This window comes from Salvelinus alpinus, chromosome 14 (assembly GCF_045679555.1).
Source record: "Salvelinus alpinus chromosome 14, SLU_Salpinus.1, whole genome shotgun sequence".
NCBI classification, from domain to species: domain Eukaryota; kingdom Metazoa; phylum Chordata; class Actinopteri; order Salmoniformes; family Salmonidae; genus Salvelinus; species Salvelinus alpinus.
In genome coordinates this window covers 21,604,254-21,628,877 of record NC_092099.1, presented here as the reverse complement: position 1 = coordinate 21,628,877, position 24,624 = coordinate 21,604,254, and the positions used below count along the sequence as shown (strand labels likewise).

At 41.1% G+C, this 24,624-nt stretch overlaps 1 protein-coding gene across 2 annotated transcripts in view; it reads left to right on the top strand.

Moving 5' to 3' along the window:
- LOC139538595 (insulin-like growth factor-binding protein 2-B) overlaps positions 1 to 24,624 on the top strand; it is a 31,469-nt gene that overhangs the window by 2,105 nt on the left and 4,740 nt on the right. The window contains exons 2-4 of one of the 2 annotated variants that reach the window (XM_071340795.1): positions 10,074 to 10,249; positions 12,383 to 12,523; positions 13,672 to 16,789. In XM_071340795.1, the coding sequence (XP_071196896.1) occupies positions 10,074 to 10,249; positions 12,383 to 12,523; positions 13,672 to 13,734 (380 nt within the window). In that variant the 3' untranslated portion in view covers positions 13,735 to 16,789. Of the gene's footprint in view, positions 1 to 10,073; positions 10,250 to 12,382; positions 12,524 to 13,671; positions 16,790 to 24,624 lie in introns of those variants that run through there. The other variant, XM_071340796.1, reaches the window with a different exon arrangement.

Genomic DNA, 24,624 nt, shown 5'->3' with positions numbered 1-24,624 from the left:
AGACTTCCTCCCAATGCTCAGAATGTCTGGTAGACCAAAGCTTCAAACACAGCCTTCATTACCCCAGTGGCAAGTTCTGGAAAAAGTCCATATGAAAATAGAAAGTCAGGGAGAAAGTCCAAATGCATATCCATTAACAGTGTGGGGAAGCAACTCTCAAAATATAGTTTACCAAGCTACCAATTTTTTATCTCGTCACATTAGTTTTTGGTTATAAAGTTCCTTTTTTATCATCATGATTTATTTAAACAGTAATGTGCAATTGACCAAAAGTAATCCAACTTTCTGAATAGGAAACAAAGGCACGGGAATGCCCCTGTCTGTGTGTGTCAGGGCTAAACCAACATACAGGGAAGGTTTTGGAAACCCTCCAAGGCAGTCGATCATCCCCGTCAGTGGCCCGCTTGCGCCAATAAATACAGTATAATGTAATAATGTTATTTTTTATCGAGGCTATGTAATTGATAAAAAAACAGATGGATTCCCAAAGCTGTTCATTTGTTAAGTTGATTATTTATCACATGCTTGCTGCACACATATAGCCTATAGATAATCTGTTTGGCAGAGACAGCATGCAGCTCTCAAACAGCTGGTTGTTGCGTGGAGGAAAGCAGTAGGAAAGATGTTCCAAGTCATGATATCTACCAGTAAATGCTAAGGCAAGAATAGGTATGCAAACCAGGTATTACTGGTGATGTATAACGAATACTGATGATGCACAATTTAGTCCTGCTAAGCTACAGGACTGATTTACTAGCACAGACTGGAATGTTCTGGGACTCTTCTGATGGCATTGAGGAGTACACCACAGCAGTCACTGGCTTCATCAATAAGTGCATCGATGACATCACCCTCACAGTGACCGTACGTACATTCCCCAACCAGAAGCCATGGATTACAGGAAAAATCCGCACTGAACTTAAAGGGTAGAGCTTCCGCTTTCAAGGAGCGGGACTCCAACCTGGAAGCCTTTAACCTCTCTGGGATATGTGGGAGGTTAGCATCCCACCTGGCCAACATCCAGTGAAAATGCAGAGCGCCAAATTCAAATAAATTACTATAAATTACTATAAATTACAACCCTCCCGGCGCGACACAAAACACAGAAATAAAGATATAATTCATGCCTTACCTTTAACGAGCTTCTTCTGTTGGCACTCCAATATGTCCCATAAACATCACAAATGGGCCTTTTGTTCGATTAATTCCGTCGATATATATCCAAAATGTCCATTTATTTGGCGCGTTTGATCCAGAAAAACACCGGTTCCAACTTGCACAACGTGACTACAAAATATCTCAAAAGTTACCTGTAAACTTTGTCCAAATTTTTCAAACTACTTTTGTAATACAACTTTAGGTATTTTTTTACGTAAATAATAGATAAAATTGAAGACGGGATAATCTGTGTTCAATACCGGAGGAAAACAATGTGTAGCATGCTTTCTGGTCACGCGCCTCTAACAAACAGTACACTTCACTGGAGCCTCATTCTGAACATGGCTACTTCTTCATTTCTCAAAGGAAAAACTTCAACCAATTTCTAAAGACTGTTGACATCCAGTGGAAGCGATAGAAACTGCAGGAAGGTCCCTTAGAAATCTGGATTCCCAATGAAAATTTTGCCTGCCAAATAAGTTCTGTTATAGTCACAGACATGATTCAAACAGTTTTAGAAATTTCAGAGTGTTTTCTATCCAATACTAATAATTGCATATATTAGCATCTGGGACTGAGTAGGAGGCAGTTTACTCTGGGCACGCTTTTCATCCAAACGTGAAAATGCTGCCCCCTATCCACAAGAAGTTAAGAAATCCCGCTATGCCCCCAGAGGAACCATGGGGGCATAGCGGGATGTCAATACAGGACTAAGACTGAATCATACTACACCAGCTCCGACGCTCGTCAGATGTGGCAGGGCTTGCAAACTATTACAGACTACAAAGGGAAGCACAGCCACGAGCTGCCCAGTGACATGAACCTACCAGACAAGCTAAATTACCGTTCCGGACGACTGTGTGATCACGCTCTCCGTAGCCGATGTGAGTAGACCTTTAAACAGGTCAACATTCACAAGGCTGCAGGGCCAGACGGATTACCAGGACGTGTACTCCGAGCATGCGCTGACCAACTGGCAAGTGTCTTTACTGACATTTTCAACCTGTCCCCGACTGAGTCTGTAATACCAACATGTTTCAAGCAGACAACCATAGTCCCTGTGCCGAAATTAACACTAAGGTAACCTGCCAAAATGATTACCGACCCGTAGCACTCACGTCTGTAGCCATGAAGTGCTTTGAAAGGCTGGTCATAGCTCACATCAACACCATTATCCCATTATCCCAGAAACCCTAGACCCACTCCGATTTGCACACCGCCCCAACAGATCCACAGATGATGCAATCTCTATTGTACTCAACACTGTCCTTTCCCACTTGGACAAAAGGAACACATATGTGAGAATGCTATTCATTGATTCATTACAGCTCATCGTTCAACACCATAGTGCCCTCAAAGCTCATCACTAAGCTAAGGACCCTGGGACTAAACACCTCCCTCTGCAACTGGATCCTGGACTTCCTGATGGGCTGAACGTTTGTCAATTTTGGGACTACAATTGATGTTTGCCACTACTATCAATTCCACATGGAACATGTTTTGCACTATTCCCCAACACTGGCCATTTGAGTCCATACTGTTGTTTTTACTGGGGTTGTTGGTTTTCCTAACAAGCACAACCCATATTGATCATAGATTTGGATAATGTATAGCCAGCAAGGCTTCTAAATTCCCCCTATTAAAAATTAGAATTTCATTTATCTGCATGTCCAGCCATTATATTTAGCCTCACAATTAAGTGTTTTACCATTTTCTTTTTAAGACAACCAGGGATAGAAGTAGAACACAAAACAATTTGACATAAACAGTTGCATACATTAGTTTTATTGACAAATGTCAATAAAATAATAAAGTGCGCCAAAGCAAAAACCTGATAAAATGTATATGGATGCTGTAACTACAGAAATTGTTGGCTGGATGGGAAATAAATATCCAGCTAGCCAGTGACAACTGTGTGGAGTTTGGAGTTTGTGACAGTAACTATGTAAAGTTATTACAGTATTATAGACACTATGTTCTGGGATTTCCTATGATCTTCTATGTAGAAGACCCACATACCTTCTAAAGACTCTTATGTAGCTTGTGATCTTCATAGACATGTTACATGTGCGTGTTCGTGAGAGTCTCACCTTTTCATAGATAGCTTTTAATAGTTTGTAGCTCAAACTATTGGACTCCACAGACTTGTTTTTTTTACGGGATCTGCCCTTGTCTCACAAACACTGCTCTATCTCAGCTCCTGTTAATCACACAGACCAATGATTGGTATCTACGGATGCAGATGAAATAGACTAATCAAATTGTGTAGCTCAAACACACAATTTTGAAAAGGGTTTAGAAGTCCAAAACATGCAGGTGTTACGGCGGCACTTATTGGGTTAAGTTAGCTAGAGATAAAAGGTAGCTAGCAAGCTACAGCTAGCTCGCTACTCTCAAGATTGGGGGAATGTTTTTGCTAGCACACAACATGTTTCTGATTCAGAACCATGCCTCACAGTCATGTAATTCGCTCAGATCAAATAATGACAAATACTTAGAGGAGCTGAATCAAAAACAAAACTACTTCTCTGGTTAAAAATGTTCCATGTGGAATTGATAGTAGTCGCAAACATCAATTGTAGTCCCAAAATTGACAAAAAAAGTGTAAAGTTGGATAATTTATAACGTCAGTGTTTTGTGATATTAATGGAATAAAGGATGTAAATGTTTTTCTCATGTTGGATTTAGATTTCAGTCCTGCCCACATTCCCACTAACGTGGGACCACTGCCTGTTAGCACCCAAATCATCTGAGCACAGCTGCACGCTATCCAGTTGTAGTAGCAGAATCAACCTATAGCACACCCATTCCATTACAGACAGTAGAACTACCCAATGAGACAACGAACAAGACATAGCTACAATACATCATCGCCAATGTTATGTTGAAAGAACAAGACTTGTTCATTATCAAAGGCTTGTTTTTTCCCACAACTCAAACATCCACACATTCGTGAGTCAACATTAGCATCCCAAACACAACTGTCATTCCTTTAGCCAATTTCGTAGATAGCACGGTGGTGCAGGATGTTTGGGGCTTGGGATAACTCAACCACGGTAAGTGAAGAGGAACAAACAACAATAACTGCCATATATTGATCATAACACATACACATCAAACCACACCCTCAAGATTCAAATCTAGTTTTTCTTGAGGAGAAAAACCCAGGTGAAATCAGTTCAGACCCCCGTCAGGTTTACTACCACAAAGGCCAGATTTGAGTCGTTGGTGTTTATATGCGCAATTAGCCTGGTGACGATGTTAGGCACATCATTACTATTCCATGATAAGAATTTTGGGACTATTTGTATCTCTACTTGTGAGTTGTTGCTAGCTTTTTAGCATAAGTTAGACACATTGCAATTGACACAAAATCTATGGAGGTTGACTGATATGACACTTTTGACTGTAATTCCTTTTGGAATAAGTGCTAAGTCATCAAACACAAGACTAGACCTCATGTCTTTTGGGAGCAGAAAACTTGAGTTGGAAGAAGAAGCAAACCATCATATTTTTGGGCTCCCTGCTTCGACAAAACCTACACAATAATTTTACTGTTTGCCAACTGAACTTGTTTGAAGAGGTTTAGCCTCAAGTGGAAGGAACCATCACAAGGTACGGCCATTATCTTGGCAGAAGAAAAAATTTGTGATTTGCAACCTATTTACCACATTTTGAGCACAGTTATACTGTAAATGACAACCAATGTCCAAAAGAACGGTACCATTTTAATTGACATTGTAAATACTGTATATCACTAATTCAGACAGCTGTGAAAGCATGTTCAGTAGCATTCTCAAAGCCAAGGTTCACATAACTTTCTAACATGCAGTTGCTATGCTGCCAAGATGGGATCAACACTAGTGTTTCAAAGTGAAACTAACAAGCTGATGGTTGTTGGCTGAAACGTGTATAATTCTCCTGAAATTTGGAATTTCAATAGCTACTGCCACAAAGCATTCAATCTGTCCAGAACAATGAACGCTATACTCTCTACTGCTGTGGACATTTTAACCAGTGGACAGTAAGCCATTCCTGACATTTTGAGGAGAAGCATACTAAGTAAAGTAATAAAAAAATGGTGTATAAATACACACAAGAATAGATATGAATACCCCCTCTCTCATTCTCTCATTCTCTCTCGCCCTCTCAATTAAATTCAATTTAAGGGCTTTATTGGCATGTTAAACATATGTTAACATTGCCAAAGCAGGTGAACTAGATAATAATCAAAAGTGAAAAAATCTCTCTCTCTCTCAGACACTCTGGCACAGTGACTGTACTCTGTTTGAATACCTTTGTCAAGTCAATGGGTTGCTCTATCCCTCCTGGGAGTGGTTTACTGTCTTAGAGCTGCATTCCTCTGTTTGTGCCTCCCTAATTACAGATAAGAGTTAGTGGAGTGAGACACACACACACAGAGACACACGCACAAACACACACACGCTCACACAGTGCCCCCAGGAGGTAGTTCACCTCCACTGAGAAGGCAGGCAGAAAGTCCTTAATCAGCAAGAAAACCAGGCTAAAAGTGCTTCCATACTATTCCCTGCTCGCTTCCCATGATAGGGAGTAATGTTCTGATCCGCAGTCAACAATTCTCCACCAGTGTTCTCTATAAGAATAGCAAAATTCAGCTAAGTTATAAACAGCGTTTCTGGGTTTCAAAACTGAGTGACTAGGAAATGAGTGTAACTATATCAGAATGTAGACGTTTTGTAAATCTGAGCCCTCCTGAAAATTCCCCATATCCATTGTTGGGCCAATTCAGCCTAATTTTAGTGAACCGAGCGATGCTACAAAAGTGTAGTGTGAAAGACAGTGTAACTGGGACAGCATGGCACAGCTTGTGTTGTAATACAGATAACGCTTTGCCAAAGATTATAAAACTTCAGGTGGACCAAACAAAGATTAACATTTGGGTACAACTTTATCCACCACCACAATTGTTTTATTTTTTATAATTATATATATTTTTTTACAGATAGAAGGAAAACAGTGTAAAAGACAGGTGGGACCGGGATTCGATCTCTCTCAGCTAGAGGCTCATATACAGTGCCTTTATAAAGTTTTCATACCTCTTGACTTAGTCCACATTTTGTTTTGTTACAGACTGAATTCAAAATCCATTAAATATATGCTTTTTCTCACCCATCTACACTCAGTACCACATAATGACAAAGTGAATACAAATGTTTAGAAATGTCTTAAAGAGAAACTCTTTAAAATTATTCAAGCTCTGTCAAGTTGGTTGTTGATCATTGCTAGACAACCATTTTTTTTTGCCATAGATTTTCAATGAATTTAAGTCAAAACTGTAACTAGGCCACTTAGGAACATTCAATATTGTCTTTTATGGGCTCCTAACCACTGTGCTATTTTGTTTGTTTTTTCACATTGTTTGTAACTCATTTTGTACATAATGTTGCTGCTACCGTCTCTTATGACCGAAAATAGCTTTTGGACATCAGAACAGCGATTACTTACTTCGAACTAGACTAAGATTTTTTCTTTAATGAGTCTGACGCAAAGGATACACCGCTTTGTCAAGACAAGGCCCAAATCCCCATCATCCGCGTGATGAAAGAAGGAGAAAAAGGGGGAGGAGGGCGGGGTGCCCTGTAAGAATTTGGCGACGAGTAGGTAAACCACCACTACCCTCCGTATTAATAGCCAACTTGCAATCATTGGAAAACAAACTGAACGATCTACGATTAAGACTATCCTGCCAAAGGGACATTAAAAACGATAATATCTTATGTTTCACCGAGACGTGGCTAAACAACGACACGGATAATATAGAGATGGCTGGTTTCTCCTTGCATCGGCAGGACAGAGCAGATATGTCTGGTAAGATGAGGGGCAGGGGTGTGTGTCTATTTGTCAATAACTGCTGGTGCGCAATATCAAATATTAAAGAAGTCTCGAGGTATTGCTCGCCTGAGGTAGAATACCTCATGATAAGCTTTAATGCAGGCAAACTTAAATATGTTTTTACCTAATTTCTACCAGCATGTCACATGTGCAACCAGAGGAAAAACTCTAGACCACCTTTACCTCCCTACAAAGCTCTCCCTCTCCCTCCATTTGGCCAATCTGACCATAATTCTATCCTCCTGATTCCTGCTTACAAGCAATAACTAAAGCAGGAAGTACCAGTATCGCTCAATACGGAAGTGGTCAGATGATGCGGATGCTACGCTACAGGACTGTTTTGCTAGCACAGACTGGAATATGTTCTGGGATTCATCCAATGGCATTGAGTATACCACCTCAGTCACCGGCTTCATCAATAAGTGCTTCGACAACTTCCTCCTCACAGTGACCGTACGTACACATCCCAAACAGAAGCCATGGATTACAGGCAACATCCGCACCGAGCTAAAGGCGCTTTCAAGGAGCGGGACACTAATCCGGACACTTATAAGAAATCCTGCTATGCCATCAGACAAACCATCAAACTTGCAAAGTGAACCATCAAACAGACACCGGCTCTGACGCTCGTCAGATATGGCAGGGCTTGAAAACTGTTATGGACTACAAAGGGAAACCCAGCCATGAGCTGCCCACTGACGTGAGCCTACCAGACGAGCTAAATGCCCTTTATGCTCGCTTCACTGAAGCTTGCATGAGAGCACCAGCTGTTCCGGACGACTGTGTGATCACGCTCTCCGTAGCCGATGTGAGCAAGACCTTTAAACAGGTCAACATTCACAAAGCTGCGTGGCCAGAAGGATTACCAGGACGTGTACTCAAAGCATACGCGGACCAACTGGCAAGTCTCTTCACTTCCATTTTCAACCTCTCCCTGACTGAGTCTGTAATACCTACATGTTTCAAACAGACCACCTGCCTAAATGATTACCGACCCGTAGCACTCACGTTGGTAACCATGAAGTGCTTTGAAAGGCTGGTCATGGCTCACATCAACACCATCATGCTGGAAACCCTAGACCCACTCCAATTCTCAATCGCACTCCACACTGCCCTTTCCCACCTGGACAAAAGGAACACCTATGTGAGAATGCTGTTCATTGACTAGAGCTCAGCGTTCACCACCATAGTACCCACCAAGCGCATCACTTAACTAAGGACCCTGGGACTAAACACCTCCTTCTGCAACTGGATCCTGGACTTCCTGACGGGCCTCCCCCAGGTGGTAATGTTAGGCAACAACACATCTGCCACGCTGATCCTCAACACTGGGGCCCGTTAGGGGTGCGTGCTTAGTCCCCTCCTGTACTCCCTGTTCTCCCATGACTGCGTGGTCAAGCACGACTCCAACACAATCATTCACTTTGCTGATGACAGTGGTAGGCCTGATCACCGACAATGAGGAGACAGCCTATAGGGAGGAGGTCAGAGACCTGGCAGTGTGGTGCCAGGACAACAACTTCTCCCTCAATGTGAACAAAACAAAGTGATCGTGGGCTATAGGAAAAGGAAGGCTGAACAGGCCCCCATTAACAATGATGGGGCTGAAGTGGAGCGGGTCGAGAGTTTCAAGTTCCACCAACGAACTAACATGGTTCAAACACACCAAGACAGTTGTGAAGAGAGCACGGCGACACCTTTTCCCTCTCAGGAGACTGAAAAGATTTTTAATGAGTCCCCAGATCCTCAAAAGGTTCTACAGCTGCACTATCAAGAGCATCCTGGCCGGTTGCATCACCGTCTGGTATGGAAACTGCTCTGCATCTGACCGTAAGGTGTTACAGAGGGTACTGTGTACGGCCCAGTACATCACTGGGGCCAAGATTCCTGACATCTAGGACCTATATACTAGGCGGTGTCAGAGGAAAGCCCAAAAAATGGTCAATGACTCTAGTCACCCAAGTCATAGACTGTTCTCTCTGCTACCGCACGGCAAGCAGTACCGGAGATCCAAGTCTAGGTCCAAGAAGCTTCTAAACAGTTTCTACCCCAAAGCCATAAGACTCCTGAACATCTAATCAAATGGCTACCCAGACTATTTGCATTGCTCCCCCTTTTTACATTGCTGCTATGGGGTATTATGTGTAGGCCAGTGGCAAAAACATATATAAATGTAATCCGTTTTAAATTCAGGCTGTAACACAATTTTGGGGGGAAAAAGTCAAGGGGTGTGAATACTTTCTGAAGGCACTGTATGTGCTGAGGGCTTTGATTTTAACCACACAACCAATCTTAGGCACCATCTCTCATCATTATTTACAACCTGTAGTACATACAAACTGTCACCAATGAGATTATAGTCCCGACCACTTCTGAGACTCAGCAGGAGAAGTGACATCAGGGTGTGAGACACATACTGTACCAGCAGGATGGTGCCTTGAGGGAGCCAATGTGAATCTTTTGTCTTCCAAAGATAACACATTGTTTACAGAAACCTGTCATTAGAAACATAGTGCTTTGAAAGCTCCTTTGGGATTAATTAAAGGAGAGCAAACAATTGTGTGTGTGTGTTCTGTCGACCCTGAGAGTCTATAAAGGGAACATTTTCTTCAGCAATCATTTTCTCTTTGTTTGGAACGAGTTTCCGGTGCATATAAACTTTTTATGTGCAGATGTCCTTGTTTGTATTCGGGGCATGTACACTCTTAGAATAAAAGGTTCCAAAATGGTTCTGTGGCTGTCCCAATAGGAGAACTATTATTGGTTCCATGTAGAACCCTCTGTGAAAACAGTTCTACAAGGAACCCAAAAGGATTCTAATTGGAACCAAAAGGGGTTCTTCATAGGGTTCTCCTATGGGGACAGCCAAAGAACCATTTTTGGTTCTAGATACAGTACCACCTTTTTTCTAAGAGTGCACTAAGTCTTTGTTTGTGTGTGCGTGTGTGTGTGTGTGTGTGTGTGTGTGTGTGTGTGTGTGTGTGTGTGTGTGTGTGTGTGTGTGTGTGTGTGTGTGTGTGTGTGTGTGTGTGTGCATGCAGGACCTATAGTGGAGCTGCAGGGCGCTGAGGGTCCCCCTCAGAAGAAGCCGACCAAAGATGCCAGCCCCTGGATGTGGTCCAAACAGAAGGCTGTGAGGCAGGCCCAGAACGAGCTCAAGACCAAGATGAAGACCAACACCCGCCCTGAGGAACCTAGGACCCAGCGGCACACTCAGGTCAGGACAAACCATTCAAAAAATAAATAAAAATCCATCTTTGTTCACATCCGCTATCTGAGAGATACAGTTCAGAAACTTGATGAGTAATTAGTATTATGACACTACATAGCTTAGAATGGCTAAACTTAGGGCCTTCCGAGTGGCGCAGCGGTCTAAGGCACTGCATCGCAGTGCTTGAGGCGTCACTACAGAACCGGGTTTGATACCGGACTATGTTGCAGCCGGCCATGACCGGGAGACCTATAAGGCGACGCACAATTGGCCCAGCATCATCTGGGTTAGGAGAGGGTTTGGCCGGCCGAGATGTCCTTGTCCCACCGCGCTCTAGCGACTGTGGCGGGCTGGGCGCATGAACGCTAACACGGTCGCCAGTTGTACAGTGTTTCCTCCGAAACATTGGAGCGGCCGGGTTAAGCGAGCAGTGTGTCAAGAAGCAGTGTGGCTTGACAGGGTCGTGTTTCGGAGAACGCATGGCTCTCGACCTTCGCCTCTCCCGAGTCCGTATGGGAGTTGCAGCGATGGGTCAGGACTGTAATTAACAATTGGATATCATGAAATTGGAGAGAAAAACATGGATTTGGGTAGGGTCAACTGATCCTAGAGCCTCCCAACCTCCCTAAACACACTGTTGTGTAAATTGATCACAGTTCTGAAAGTGGTATCTGTAAATCCACTATATGCAGTTGATTGAATACTGGCCTTAATGACCCTGGTTGGTATTTGGTACGGCAGTGCCCTCTTCCGTACACACACAAACACACAGCTACTTTGTATGTCAATAAAATCTTGATATATTTATATGTGTTGACAGATTGTCATTTATTTACATAGACCACTGAAGGCCAATATTCTTATACATTTGGCCCTATTTATTTTAATACTGCAATTGGTATAACTGTTTACAAAATACTATCAAATATTGACAGTATTTTCACCGTCAATCAGTAGAAATATTCGAGCTAAGTTGAATTGTGTTAAATTTGCCAACAAACAAACTGCCAACAAACTGCCAACAAACAACAAACTGCCAACAAACAAATTTGCCAACAAACTGCCAACAAACAGCACTCATTCAACAGTGTTTATGTGCTTCATTCAAGATCACGTGGCTTACAACCCACTGTCGTCCGGTTCATGTGAACTTTGTTTAAAGCAAAAACATGTGGCATGCTAATAAGCGTGGCCCTCGGGGCCCACAGAGAAGAGCCATAAGTGTTCCGACCTAGGAAACAATCATATACATGCCCAGATCTTCTCCCTCATTTAACTCTATGTATTGCCACAAAACACAAAAGAAGCGAGAGGGAACACAATTGATGAGACCATTAGAGACAACAATGGATATACTAATGCAGTAAATGGGGGTAGGCAAATGGGGGAGTCAGTTCTAGGGGTTGGTAAGTTATGGGTTGTGGAGGGACAACTAAAATGACAATTCAAAAATGTTCCAACCTGGGGTTTGGTGAAATGGAGTGTTAAAGATGGGTTTTCTGTTAACGTGAGTGTTTGGAGTATGAGGTAAATATAGTGAGATCATTATTTACTCCAACTAGACATGAGAAGAATTGCTAAGTTAAAAGCTCGCTTTTTCTACATCCTCCTTCCCTCAATAGAATGTGTGGGAACTTAGCATCCATATGTTATTGTAAGGTCCAGATAAGAACCCTGGCGGGTCATGCCGCTCTCTTGTCCCAGACCAAACCGTTGGAGGACACACTGATCCACTTTGATGGCTGTCATACACTACTGTATAGTATAAATAGGCCGGAAAAACACAGCCCTCAGCTCTGTCACGCTGTGCACCCGTCATACAATTCAATCACTTATTTAAGGGAAAGGAAAGGGGGGGGATACCTAGTCAGTTGTACAACTGAATGCCTTCCGCATTTAACCCAACCCCTCTGAATCAGAGAGGTGCGGGGGGCTGCCTTAATCGACATCCACGTCTGTGACGCCCGGGGAACAGTGGGTTAACTGCCTTGCTCAGGGGCAGAACGACATATTTTTACCTTGTCAGCTCGGGGACTCGATCCAGCAGCATTTCAGTTACTGGCTCAACGCTATGTACTGGATGGTGCTGAGTTGAATGTGTATTAGTTCAACAGTCAGCATTTTGTCTGTGCTTTTCAGAGCCATTGTCAACAGGAGATGGACAAGGTGCTGGAGGAGATCTCCAAGATGACCTTCCATGACAACAGGGAACCGCTGGAGAATCTGTACGAGCTCAACTTCCCCAATTGTGACAGAAGGGGCCAATACAATCTCAAACAGGTGAGCCTCAAATCATTGATATGGTTAATGTAATATACTGTAGCCTCACAGCATATTGGCCAGTGTTGATTTTTCAGTGTAACATTTCTAAAAGAACCACAGTGTTGATGTTAATAACCAGTGTTGACTGTGAGATTGTGATTGTGTCTGTTTTACTCTGTGGAGAGTAAAACATTTCTATCAAAACTATGGCCATCATTATCCCCAGCATGCTCTACTGCAGCTCGATTTTTGCATGTACATTGATTGATTCATGAATCTTATGCTACACAAAGATAAATAACTAACTACTATCAGTTAGGTAGATTTATTGCACCCTTTACTGAAATGGTTGTTCTAGTTTAAATGGTTTAGGTAGTCCCCTTTATCAATATTCCTAACCCTGAGTGTCATTAAGGAATGCAGGTTGTGGTTGAATAAAAATTCCAGCTGTTGGATGCCATAACTCTGTCTGGATTCCAATAGGAATGACATATCACTTCGCAAGTCAGCATTATGTTACTTGCAGGCCTGATGTGGCCTGTAAACCAGTAGGTTCCTAACAACCCTATGTTGGGGTAAACATGGGCATCAAAGTAAGGCCTTATGATATTATTCATATGTAGATTTTAGTTGAAGCTCAATGTTAAATTAAAATCTACTTACTTTCATAGCTATGCCAATATTGTCGATGAAATTCGCAAATCACCTTGATTGTAGGTACACACTCCCTGCCCCTCGTCATGAGCCATCCGGCCATTTCAGGGAACCGGACTTTTAACAGGATTGTCAGCATTAGGAAGATCCCCCCCCCCCCCCCCCCACCCCACCTAGCTCAATATCGCGCTATTGGATAAGAACGAGACTACAGCATCCATAAAGTGACTATTAGACTTGCCACCTTTCGGACTGAATACATTTTAGGGGCAACAGTTTTGATTCAATTTATAATTTATCGGTTTCAAGTGCCAATAGATAAGCAATGATGTACTATATTTTTGTAGCATTTCTGACAACACTAATATATTTTTCAACCGAATCTCAGAATCCTAACACTGGATGGAGCAACTCGGTTGCTCAGCATTAACACAGCTGCTGCTTCACCAGGCTGCCAGTCATCAGCAGTGTGTTTATTTGTTTATTTATTTGTTTATTTGATTCCCCATTAGCTTTTGCAGAGGCTGCAGCTATTCGTCATGGGGTCCATAAAAAACACAAAACATGAAAAGTAACACTGATATGGCCGAAGACAACTTCCCTCGAGGGACACCACATAGTATATATGTGATGTTAGAGAAGCTTCCATTGAAGACCACTTTGGGTTCTATTGGATAAATAACTCTCCAACCATGTGATGGCAGGTAATGTAAAGCCAAAACAAGTGAGTTTCTTCAATACCAATGTATGATCAATAACATCAAACGCAGCACTGTAATCTAACAATACAGCTCCAAATATAATCTTACTATCAATTTCTTTTCACTAATAATCTGTCATCTGAGTCAGTCAGTATAAATTGATTGCCCTTCTCTATGTGTATGATGAAAGTCAGTAGTGAACTTGTTCTCTGAAAAATATCATTGCATTTGGTCAAACACAATTATCTCCTTCAGTTTACTAAGAACAGGCAGCAAAATGATTGGGCTGCTGTTAGAGCCAGCAAAGGGTGCTTTACTATTTTTAGGCAGTGGAATTACTTCAAATCAAATTCTTCCACCTCTCCCACACTAACTTGACCAAATTCAAAACAGCAATCCTTCTCTTTCATTGTTAGATATTTTTTACCAAAATATGGTGGTTTATCGTTCGATGTTGTAATTTCACTTCTGAGTTTTACCACTTTACTAATGAAATAGTAATTGAAATGATTGGCAATAGCTAAAGGACCCATCAATTTCAATGAACGATGGAAATGAATTGGGTTTTCCTCCCATGGTATAATTCAAGGTACTCCAAAGTATTTTTAGATTGTGTTTTATGTAATTTATCTTGGTTTTGTAATATAATTTATTCTTCATTTTGGTAAGTTTAGGTACAACATTTCTCCATTTACAGTTTGTTAACCAATCAGCTGAGCAGCTTGACTTGTTTGCCACCTCTTTTCCATAATTTCTTTGAACCATACAATTATTTTATTCATCATCAATCCAGAGGGCTCTAAGAGTTCTCAGTTATTTTCTTAATGGGTAAATACCTCCAGTGCTGTATCCAGATTCACTTCCTCATACACATCAGACCAACATAAAGGATTTTAATAAAAGAGTAAGAAAACATTTTGTAAGATCTCTTATGAATTTCTTTAGGCCCAACCTTTGGCACTTTGGCTTTCCTTGTTATTGCCACGATGTTATGGCCACTACAGCCAATGGGAACTGCGAAATGCTTGTGTTTCTAGCTCCAACAGCGAAGTAATATCTATCAATTTCACAACAATACACACAAATCTAAAGTAAAGCAATGGAATTAAGAATATATAAATATTTGGATGAGCACTGTCGAGCGGCATTGACTAAAATAGAATAGAATACAGTAAATACAGTTGAATTCGGAAGTTTACATACACCTTAGCGAAATACATTTAAATGCAGATTTTCACAATTCCTGACATTTAATCTGAGTAAAAATTCCCTGTTTTAGGTCAGTTAGGATCACCACTTTTTTTTAAGAATGTGAAACGTCAGAATGATAGCAGAGAGAATGATTTATTTCAGCTTTTATTTCTTTCATCACATTCCCATTTGGTCAGAAGTTTACATACACTCAATTAGTATTTGGTAGCATTGCCTTTAAATTGTTTAACTTGGGTCGAATGTTTTGGGTAGCCTTCCACAAGCTTCCCACAATAAGTTGGGTGAATTTTGGCCCATTCCTCCTGACAGAGCTGGTGTAACTGAATCAGGATTGTAGGCCTCCTTGCTCGAACACGCTTTTTCAGTTCTGTCCACAAATTTTCTATGGGATTGAGGTCAGGGTTTTGTGATGGACACTCCTCCTACAGCAAAGCACCCCCACAACATGATGCTGCCACCCCTGTGCTTCACAGTTGGGATGGTGTTCTTCAGATTGCAAGCCACCCCCTTTTTCCTACAATATAACAATGGTCATTATGGTCAAACAGTTCTATTTTTGTTTCATCAGACCAGAGGACATTTCTCCAAAAAGTATGATCTTTGTCCCCATGTGCAGTTGCAAACCGTAGTCTGGCTTTTTTATGGCGGTTTTGGAGCAGTGGCTTCTTCCTTGCTGAGCGGCCTTTCAGGTTATGTTTATATAGGACTCGTTTTACTGTGGATATAGATACTTTTGTACCTGTTTCCTCCAGCATCTTCACAAGGTCCTTTGCTGTTGTTCTGGGATTGACTTGCACTTCTCGCACCAAAGTACGTTCATCTCTAGGAGACAGAACGCATCTACTTCTGACCCACTGGAATTGTGGTACAGTGAATTATAAGTGAAATAATCTGTCTGTAAACAATTGTCGGAAACATTACTCATGTCATGCACAAAGTAGATGTCTTAATCGACTTGCCAAAACTATAGTTTGTTAACAAGAAATGTGTGGAGTGGTTGAAAAGCGAGTTTGAATGACTCCAACCTAAGTGTATGTAAACTTCCGACTTCAACTGTATGTATATATCAGTGGAGGCTCCTCAGAAGAGGAAGGGGAGGACCATCCTCATAAAAATGTAAGTAGTAAAACATTTAAAATGTTATAGTTTTTATATGAATGAAACTATACTAAATATATTCACTTCACCAAATAATTGATTAAAACACGTGGTTTTGCAATGAAGGTCTACAGTAGCCTCAGCATCACTCTGTAGACTAGCACTGTGGTATTGCCGGAGGACAGCTAGCTTCTGTCCTCCTCTGGGTATATTTACTTCAATACAAAACCTAGGAGGCTAATGGTTCTCACACCTTTCAGGCTCCATATCTAAATCTTTTCAGGGTACCTAAATCTACATTCGTGCCAAATTGGGTGTGTTAATCTCAAAATAAGACTTCTGAACTGTATATTGTATTACCGTCTGTGGCCATTTCATAAGACGACTGTTAAGGCACCCAGGGGCCAAATCTAAAAAAAAGTATTTCAGAACATTAACATTATATTACCAACAGTGGCCATTTTGTAAAATGGCTGCTACGGCCCCAAGGGTGTGAGTCCATATCTAAATATTTTGAGGCTACATAAACACACCAAATGTGGCACAGAGGTAGATTTATCTAAAAACAGGCCATCAGAACATTAAGAGTGTATTACCAACAGTAGCCTTTTTTGTAAAATGGCCGCCACAGTCCCCAGGGGCCAGATCTGTGGTGGATCCATATTAAAAGCTTTTCAGGCTACATAAATGTAGTTCTGTGCCAAATGTTGTGTGTTTATCTCAAAATAGTCCTTCTGGATTGTAAAATAGTGTTACAAAATGCGGCCATTTTGAAAAATGGCTGTCACTCCTCCCAGGGGCCAAATCTGTGGTGTCTCCATATTAACATATTCTCAGGGTCCATAAACCTACCTCTGTTCCAAAGTTGGTGCCTTTATCTCAAAACAGTTATTCTGAATTGTGAAATAAGGGTACCGTTGGTGGGCATTTAAAAAAATGTCTGTCACACCCCCCAGGGGCCAAGTCTGGGGTGGCTCTATATCTGAATATTTCCAGGGTACTACCTCTGTGCCAGATTTGGTGCTTTTATTGCAAAATGTATGATTTTTTCCCCAGATTTTTTAGTTTATAAGCTTGATGAGAAGATTCAATTATTTAAGATTTGTTTTAAATAACATCCGCCATAAGACCTGTAACAACATCTGGTTTGTTGTTAGGCAAAATAAACTGTTCATCATTTGGTTATATGACGTCGAGACCAGAATATACCCAGACTAAGAAGACAAAATGACATTGTGTGCCCGTTACCAAGTGGGTGACTGAAGCATGCTTCATTGATGTGGGGCACATGGGTCCCCCTCCTCCCATGCTTCCATCAATATCTGTAGTTGGTCGCATTTCCTAAAGCCTAAAGTTATTCACTTTTACGTGATGTGATATCACATTTTGTTACTTTGTATAGTTTATTTTCAAGCTTTCAGATAGGACATGAGTGTGAATCAATGGGTCCTGCACACTGGCTGATATGTTTTAAAAAGTCAAATGATGTCTCACCATTATTTCTCACCTTTATTTCTCATGAGTGTTCATGTTGATCAATATTTCGGCTATGCTGGCCTATTATAAATGATCAAATAAATGTCTGATCAATAGATACAATTCTTAAAATGTTGTCATTTATAATGTTAATGTAGAGGTACCAATAAATTGTCCAGTAGACTTATTGTATGCTATTTTCATGTACGTTCCCTTTTGTCTAAGCTTCTAAGGTGACTCAGGCTTTACTAATTATTGTGAAGAAGTGAACCAACCATATTCTGTAATTAGTTGCAAAACAATAGGAATGCAATTGTGTATTGTTGCTGTTTATCTGATATCTAACAGTCCATGATCAGGTCTGTTGATCATGAGAGCATTTAGCGGAGAAAATGAGTTGAGGCATACTATTAGCAGTGTTGCATTCGAGACCACCTAAAGTGAGACCAACTCAAGAGCAAGACCGCAGCAAATCGAGTTCAAATCAAGACCGAGAACTGGAGGGGGACGAGGGATCCGAGACTGAGTCAAGGGAGAGACCAGAAACATGTGAGTCCAATTAAAGACCATGAATGTCATTTTCTCCAATTGCCACCATAATAAGAGATCAAAATGTCAACTGTTTCTGTGTTCATATTTCAGAAGAACTCTTTAGACATTCAGAAGGGTGTCGTTTTAAAATATACATTTCGTGTTAATTTCTATTGAATTTTTTCAATAATATTTCAATAATATTATAACTATATTATTATTTTCAATTATATTCTGATTTAATCTCTTCAGTTTTTGTTGGAAAGGAATGTGTGAACACTGAAGAGAAAAAAAGATCCAGTGAGGATTTTTCTTTGGTGGTGTCTGGGGAGATAAATCTAGATGGCCTAGCAAATGGCTGACTTAGCTATCAGAAGTTAGATAGAAAGTTATCTGCTCCATGCACCCTTAGTGTCCGGAAGTAATTTAGCCATTCATTGTAGCCATTGCGATCTGTAGGGTTTCTATTTTCTCTAGTTTGTCTCATGTCAATTAACTTGTGACATTTAAACAACAAATACAATAGTTAGTTGAAAAAAGGTTAAGGGTACAAGACTGTTAATGACTGGAGCGGCATGAGTGGAACGGTATCAAATACATCAAACACATGGTTTCCAGGTGATTGATGCCATTACATTTGCTCTGTTCCAGACATTATTATGAGGTGTTCTCCCCTCAACAGCCTCCTGTGCTGTGTACATATCTGTATGTGTTGGCAAAGTCACTACTATCCCATCCAGCCAAGCGGGGAGAGGCTGCTCGTTGTCACAGTTCCAAGACCAGTCAGAAACGTCCAGCTAACTTGGATCTGCGTTAAGGGGGTGGTCGGTATTTACACAATTATTACCGGAGGAAAATGCGGGAGGGTCATGCTTTTTCAATTTCAGTGAGGGGGAGGGTTTACTATTTTTTATTTAGTTCAGGGGAGGGTCATGTAGTTTGTACTCGATAAGCAAACCAAACTCAATGGTAAATCTAAGCACTGGTGGTAACACTATAGGTTTGGTGGAGTGTCAGAAACATTTTTGCTATTTTCACAACCAAAATAATCAGTGCAGTGCTGGTGGTGGTGGTGGTGGGAAAAGGCTGGGTTTGATGAATAAACCAGTTGTGTCGAGGCTTAGCCCCTCGTCAAAATGTGCTCCATGGCTAAATAAGTGATTGCTTCAAGTTGTGAATTTAGGGTATTTTATGTGTTGCCTTGGAATCAATTCAAATTCCAATGTTAGTCCGTTATAGTGTGTTAAACAGTTTTACGACATTAAAATAAAATAAAATAACTGTCACGGCCGTTAACAGAAGAGGACCAAGGTGCAGCGTGGTGAGAGTACATTTTCTCTTTATTTGGAAAAAGACACTGAACAAAACAACAACCACTACAAAAACAAACCGTGAAGCTAAAGGCTATGTGCCCTAAACAAAAGTCAACTTCCCACAAAGACAGGTGGAAATAAAGGGCTACCTAAGTATGGTGCTCAATCAGAGACAACGATAGACAGCTGCCTCTGATTGAGAACCACACCCGGCCAAACACAAAGAAATAGAAAACATAGAAATAAAGAAACTAGAATGCCCACCCTAGTCACACCCTGGCCTAACCAAAATAGAGAATAAAAGCCTCTCTATGGCCAGGGTGTGACAATAAGAAAATGTAGACCCATCCCATCTTTGCTAAATACGTTAACTTGAAGCTGTTTGCAGTCAACATTGTTCTAAATAATTGTATGACTTTAATGTGGAAATATATACAGTACATACCATTCACACTGATATAGGGGCTAGGCCTACTGTAAATTGCATTATGGCTGAGCATGGACATGCCAAATGTTGTTAATAAGCAATATACAATTCATTATTGATAAGGCCTTTATTGATAAAGCAGGTTTTCATCAAGGATCTCTCTGTACTTTGCTCCGTTCATCTTTCCCTTGATTCTGACTAGTCTCCCACTCCCTGCTGCTAAAGAACATCCCCACAGCATGATGCTGCCACCACCATGCTTCACCGTAGGGATGGTGCCAGGTTTCCTCCAGACGTGACGCTTGGCATTCAGGCCAAAGACTTCTATCTTGGTTTAATTAGACCAGAGAACCTTGTTTCTCATGGTCGGAGAGTCCTTTGGGTGCTTTTTGGCAAACTCCAATTGGGCTGTCATGTGCCTTTTACTGAGGAGTGGCTTCCGTCTGGCAACTCTACCATAAAGGCCTGATTGGTGGAGTGCTGCAGAGATGGTTGTCCTTCTGGAAGGTTAAGGTTAGGAAGGTTGTCCTTCGCGCTCCTGAGTGGCATAGCGGTCTAAGGCACTGCATCTCAGTGCAAGAGGCATCACTACACACCCTGGTTTGTATCCAGGCTGTATCACATCTGGCCGTGATTGGGAGTCTCATAGAGCAGCGCACAATTGGCCCAGCGTCGTCCGGGTTTGGCCGGGGTAGGCCGTCATTGTAAATAAGAGATTGTTCTTAACTGACTTGCCTAGTTAAATAAAGGTAAATAATAAATAAAAGGTTATCCCATCTCCACAGAGGAACTCTGGAGCTCTGTCAGCGTGACCGTTGGGATCTTGGTCACCTCGCTGACCAAAGCCCTTCTCCTATAATTGTTCAGTTTGGGTAGGTCAGCTCTAGGGAGAGTCTTGGCAGTTCCAAAATTCTTCCATTTAAGAATGTGGTGGCCGGGTCTCCCGGGTGGCGCAGTGGTCTAATGCACTGCATCGCAGTGCCACCAGAGATTCTGGGTTCGAGCCCAGGCTCTGTCGCAGCCGGCCGCGACCGGGAGGTCCATGGGGCGAGGCACAATTGGCCCAGCGTCGTCCGGGTTAGGGAGGGTTTGGCCGGCAGGGATATCCTTGTCTCATCACGCACTAGCGACTCCTGTGGCGGGCCGGGCGCAGTGCACACTGACCAGGTCAGGTGTACGGTGTTTCCTCCGACACATTGGTGCGGTTGGCTTCCGGGTTGGATGTGCGTTGTGTCAAGAAGCAGTGCGGCTAGGTTGGGTTGTGTTTCGGAGGACGCATGGCTCTCGACTTTCGCCTCTCCCAAGTCCGTACGGGAGTTGCAGCGATGAGACAAGACTGTAAATACTACCAATTGGATACCATGAAATTGGGGAGAAAAAAAAAAGAATGTTGGTGGCCTCTGTGTTCTTCAGGACCTTCAATGCTGCAGAAATGTTTTGGTACCCTTCCCCAGATCTGTGCCTCGACACAATCCTGTCTCTGAGCTCTACGAACAATTCCTCCGACCTCATGGCTTGGTTTTTGATCTGACATGATGTGGGACCTTATATAGACAGGTGTGTGCCTTTCCAATCAATGTCCAATCATTTGAATTTACCACACCATTTTCTCCAATCAAGTTGTAGAAACATCTCAAGGATGATAAATGGAAACAGGATGCACCTGAGCTCAATTTCGAGTCTCATAGCAAAGGGTCTGAATAGTTATGTAAATATGATATGTTTTTTATTTTTCATACATTTGCAAAAAAGTTTTTGCTTTATCATTATGGGATATTGTGTGTAGATTGATAAGGAAAAATATGTATTCAATACATTTTAGAATAAGGCTGTAACGTAGCAAAATGTGGAAAAAGTCAAGGGGTCTGAATACTTTCCGAATGCACTGTCTAGTAGGGTAATTTAGCTTAGCAGATGCTCTTATATTTGTATTTCCTAATCACAGTCAACACAAGTCAATTTTGTAACAAGAATATCATGGAATAAAATAGAACACATTAGAAAATGGTAATTTCAAGATGGTAAAAAGTTACAAGTGCATATAGGCCTACCTGCTGTGTTAAAAAACAAATGGCTTTTTCTTGAATAGATTTATGATCAGATACTTCAGTTGTAACTGGTTTTGTTGCTCTACAATTTTTTTAATTGATAGACAACTTCAGCACTGTTCCAAATATAGACTATCCTCTTTCTTAGCAATAGCCTGTATAGAAATCAAAACCTCTTTGGTGCTACAGCAGGCACTCATTCGTTGTCATACTCTGTTGTGGTATTTAAAGATTCTGCATGTCTCCAGTCATGTAAAATTATGTGGAATTTAATTTATAAAAAGCCATTTTTTCTCGGACCGCAAATAAAATGATAAATTCATTCATTGCTTTTATTATAACGGAGATCTTTCCCCCTTCCCTTGTCAAAGGTGGAATGTGACTACACAATCTCCTGGCTACTTTGCCATGTAGGCTAATGCTTACAAAACGAAGAACAGTTTCTGTTATGGTGTCGACACTATATAAATAATTACATTGAATATGTTATCGTACTTACCTGCAGTATAGTATGATTACTATTCATGTGTTCATGGTTATTATTGGCATTGGCTTTGACTGTGACCTTTCCCCTTTGATGATGTCATCACCCGGACTTGGACCTGTTCAATGCAACTCTACCACAGGTTGAGTGGCCTGTATCGCTTTGCTGTGTTTGTACCGTTTGTACATGTCTGTACACCTTTTATTTATTAGGTTGAAAGTAAAGGAAAGTCATGTTGAATTGCGTGTGGGCATTCCTTGTCAAGTTACTACAGTTTCTAAAACAGCATATCTAAAGGCTCTAGGCTGTCCTAGGAGTGAATGTAAATAGTAGGCATGTTCTCTGGGTAAAGGGGACGGTCACTTGTTTTTTTCAAACATTCAGGGAAGGTCAGGTAAAAATATAAATTATTTTACTGAAGGGAGGGCCGTCTATTTTCATTTCAGAGAGGTACATTTTTCTCCCGGTATCACTCATTATAAATAACATAGTAGCAATACTATCCTTCACCACCATCGTCTTACAACAGATATCTCGAACCAGTCATGACTATTCAACAAAACAATACACCATTTTCAAGTTTCTTTTCAGAGTATTTCTTAGTTACATAATTGTATAACTACCAAATGAGTTTTGAAGTAGAGGGTGCAGTATTTATGAAGTTTGGCAATGAGGACCGCTAGCCAGCTAGTTTAGCCAGGGAAAACCAGGGAAAATGAGCTTGGGCCTAGTGCGCATGTGTGCCAGCCGGAAACACATGCTCACTGGGCTAACTCAGGAGACAGATTGTAGTTTTTATGCCCTGATATCAGGAGCTGGTGGTGAAAAGTTTGATTAAACAATTCAGAGACTGAAACGAATGAAACAGATTACTTATATTTAAGGAGAGCAAATCAATATACAATTCTGAAATCAGCTGTAACTGTCAGTAGTTAAACAAAGCTTAAATCGATGTTTGAGTGAACCCTTAATACAGAAAATGAATGATGAATTTGCTTCCGGACACGATAGACTCCTCCTCAACCATTTATTGGGTCAGAATTTGGAAGTGACAGTGGAATCAACTGCTAAGACTTTACTTGACTCCCAGTGTCATAACACGTTATGACACGGTCATAATCATGTCATAATATGTCATAACGGCTGACATAACGTGTCATAACCTGTCATAATATGGTCATAACACTGTCATGACCCATATATTTACACCTGTTGTAACATATTGCGTTGTTTTATGGCTGGTTATGATACATAGATAACATGGTCCAAACCCCCAAAACCTACCAAACAAGGCAAAACATTACACCATAGCCTACTTGTCAACAGTATGTTTATGTTATATTACGTTTTCTAAAATGTACCATATTAAAGTATCATTGTAATTGCGCACACATTGATGTCAGACATGCACCTTCCCCAATGCTCTGTTTCTGATGACTAAGATGAATGCAGGAGCAGATTTCAGGAGCTTGACAAGACACCCTCTTCATGTACGTGATAGGCCTATCTGGTTTGTATGAATATGATAGTCGTAATGTTCCTTGACAGTGTCATAAAATGCATTTTCTTTGCCCAAGTAAAGTGACACAGGATGGTCATAATGCTTCTTGACAGTGTCATAAAATGCATTTTCTTTGCCCAAGTAAAGTGACACAGGATGGTCATAATGCTTCTTGACAGTGTCATAAAATGCATTTTCTTTGCCCAAGTAAATTGAAACAGGATGGTCATAATGCTTCTAGACAGTGTCATAAAATGCATTTTCTTTGCCCAAGTAAATTGAAACAGGATGGTCATAATGCTTCTAGACAGTGTCATAAAGTGTATTTTCTTCAAGTTATTTAAAATATGATGGATAAAAACATGACTGTAAAGAATTCATTACAACATCAACAAAGGACTTAAGAAACTTCTTGGCAGGGAAAAACACATTTTAATAAATGTGGGTTTTGACACTCTTATGTAGGTGTCATAACCAGCCATAAAATAACGCAATATATGTCACAACAGGTGTACATATATGGGTCATGACAGTGTTATGACCATATTATGACAGGTTATGACAAATTATGAGATGTTATGATCGTGTCATAATGTGTTATGACACTGGGTGTCAAGTAAAGTGTTACCAATCAACCAATCACATTTTGACTGGGTGGTACCATTTTTACAAAA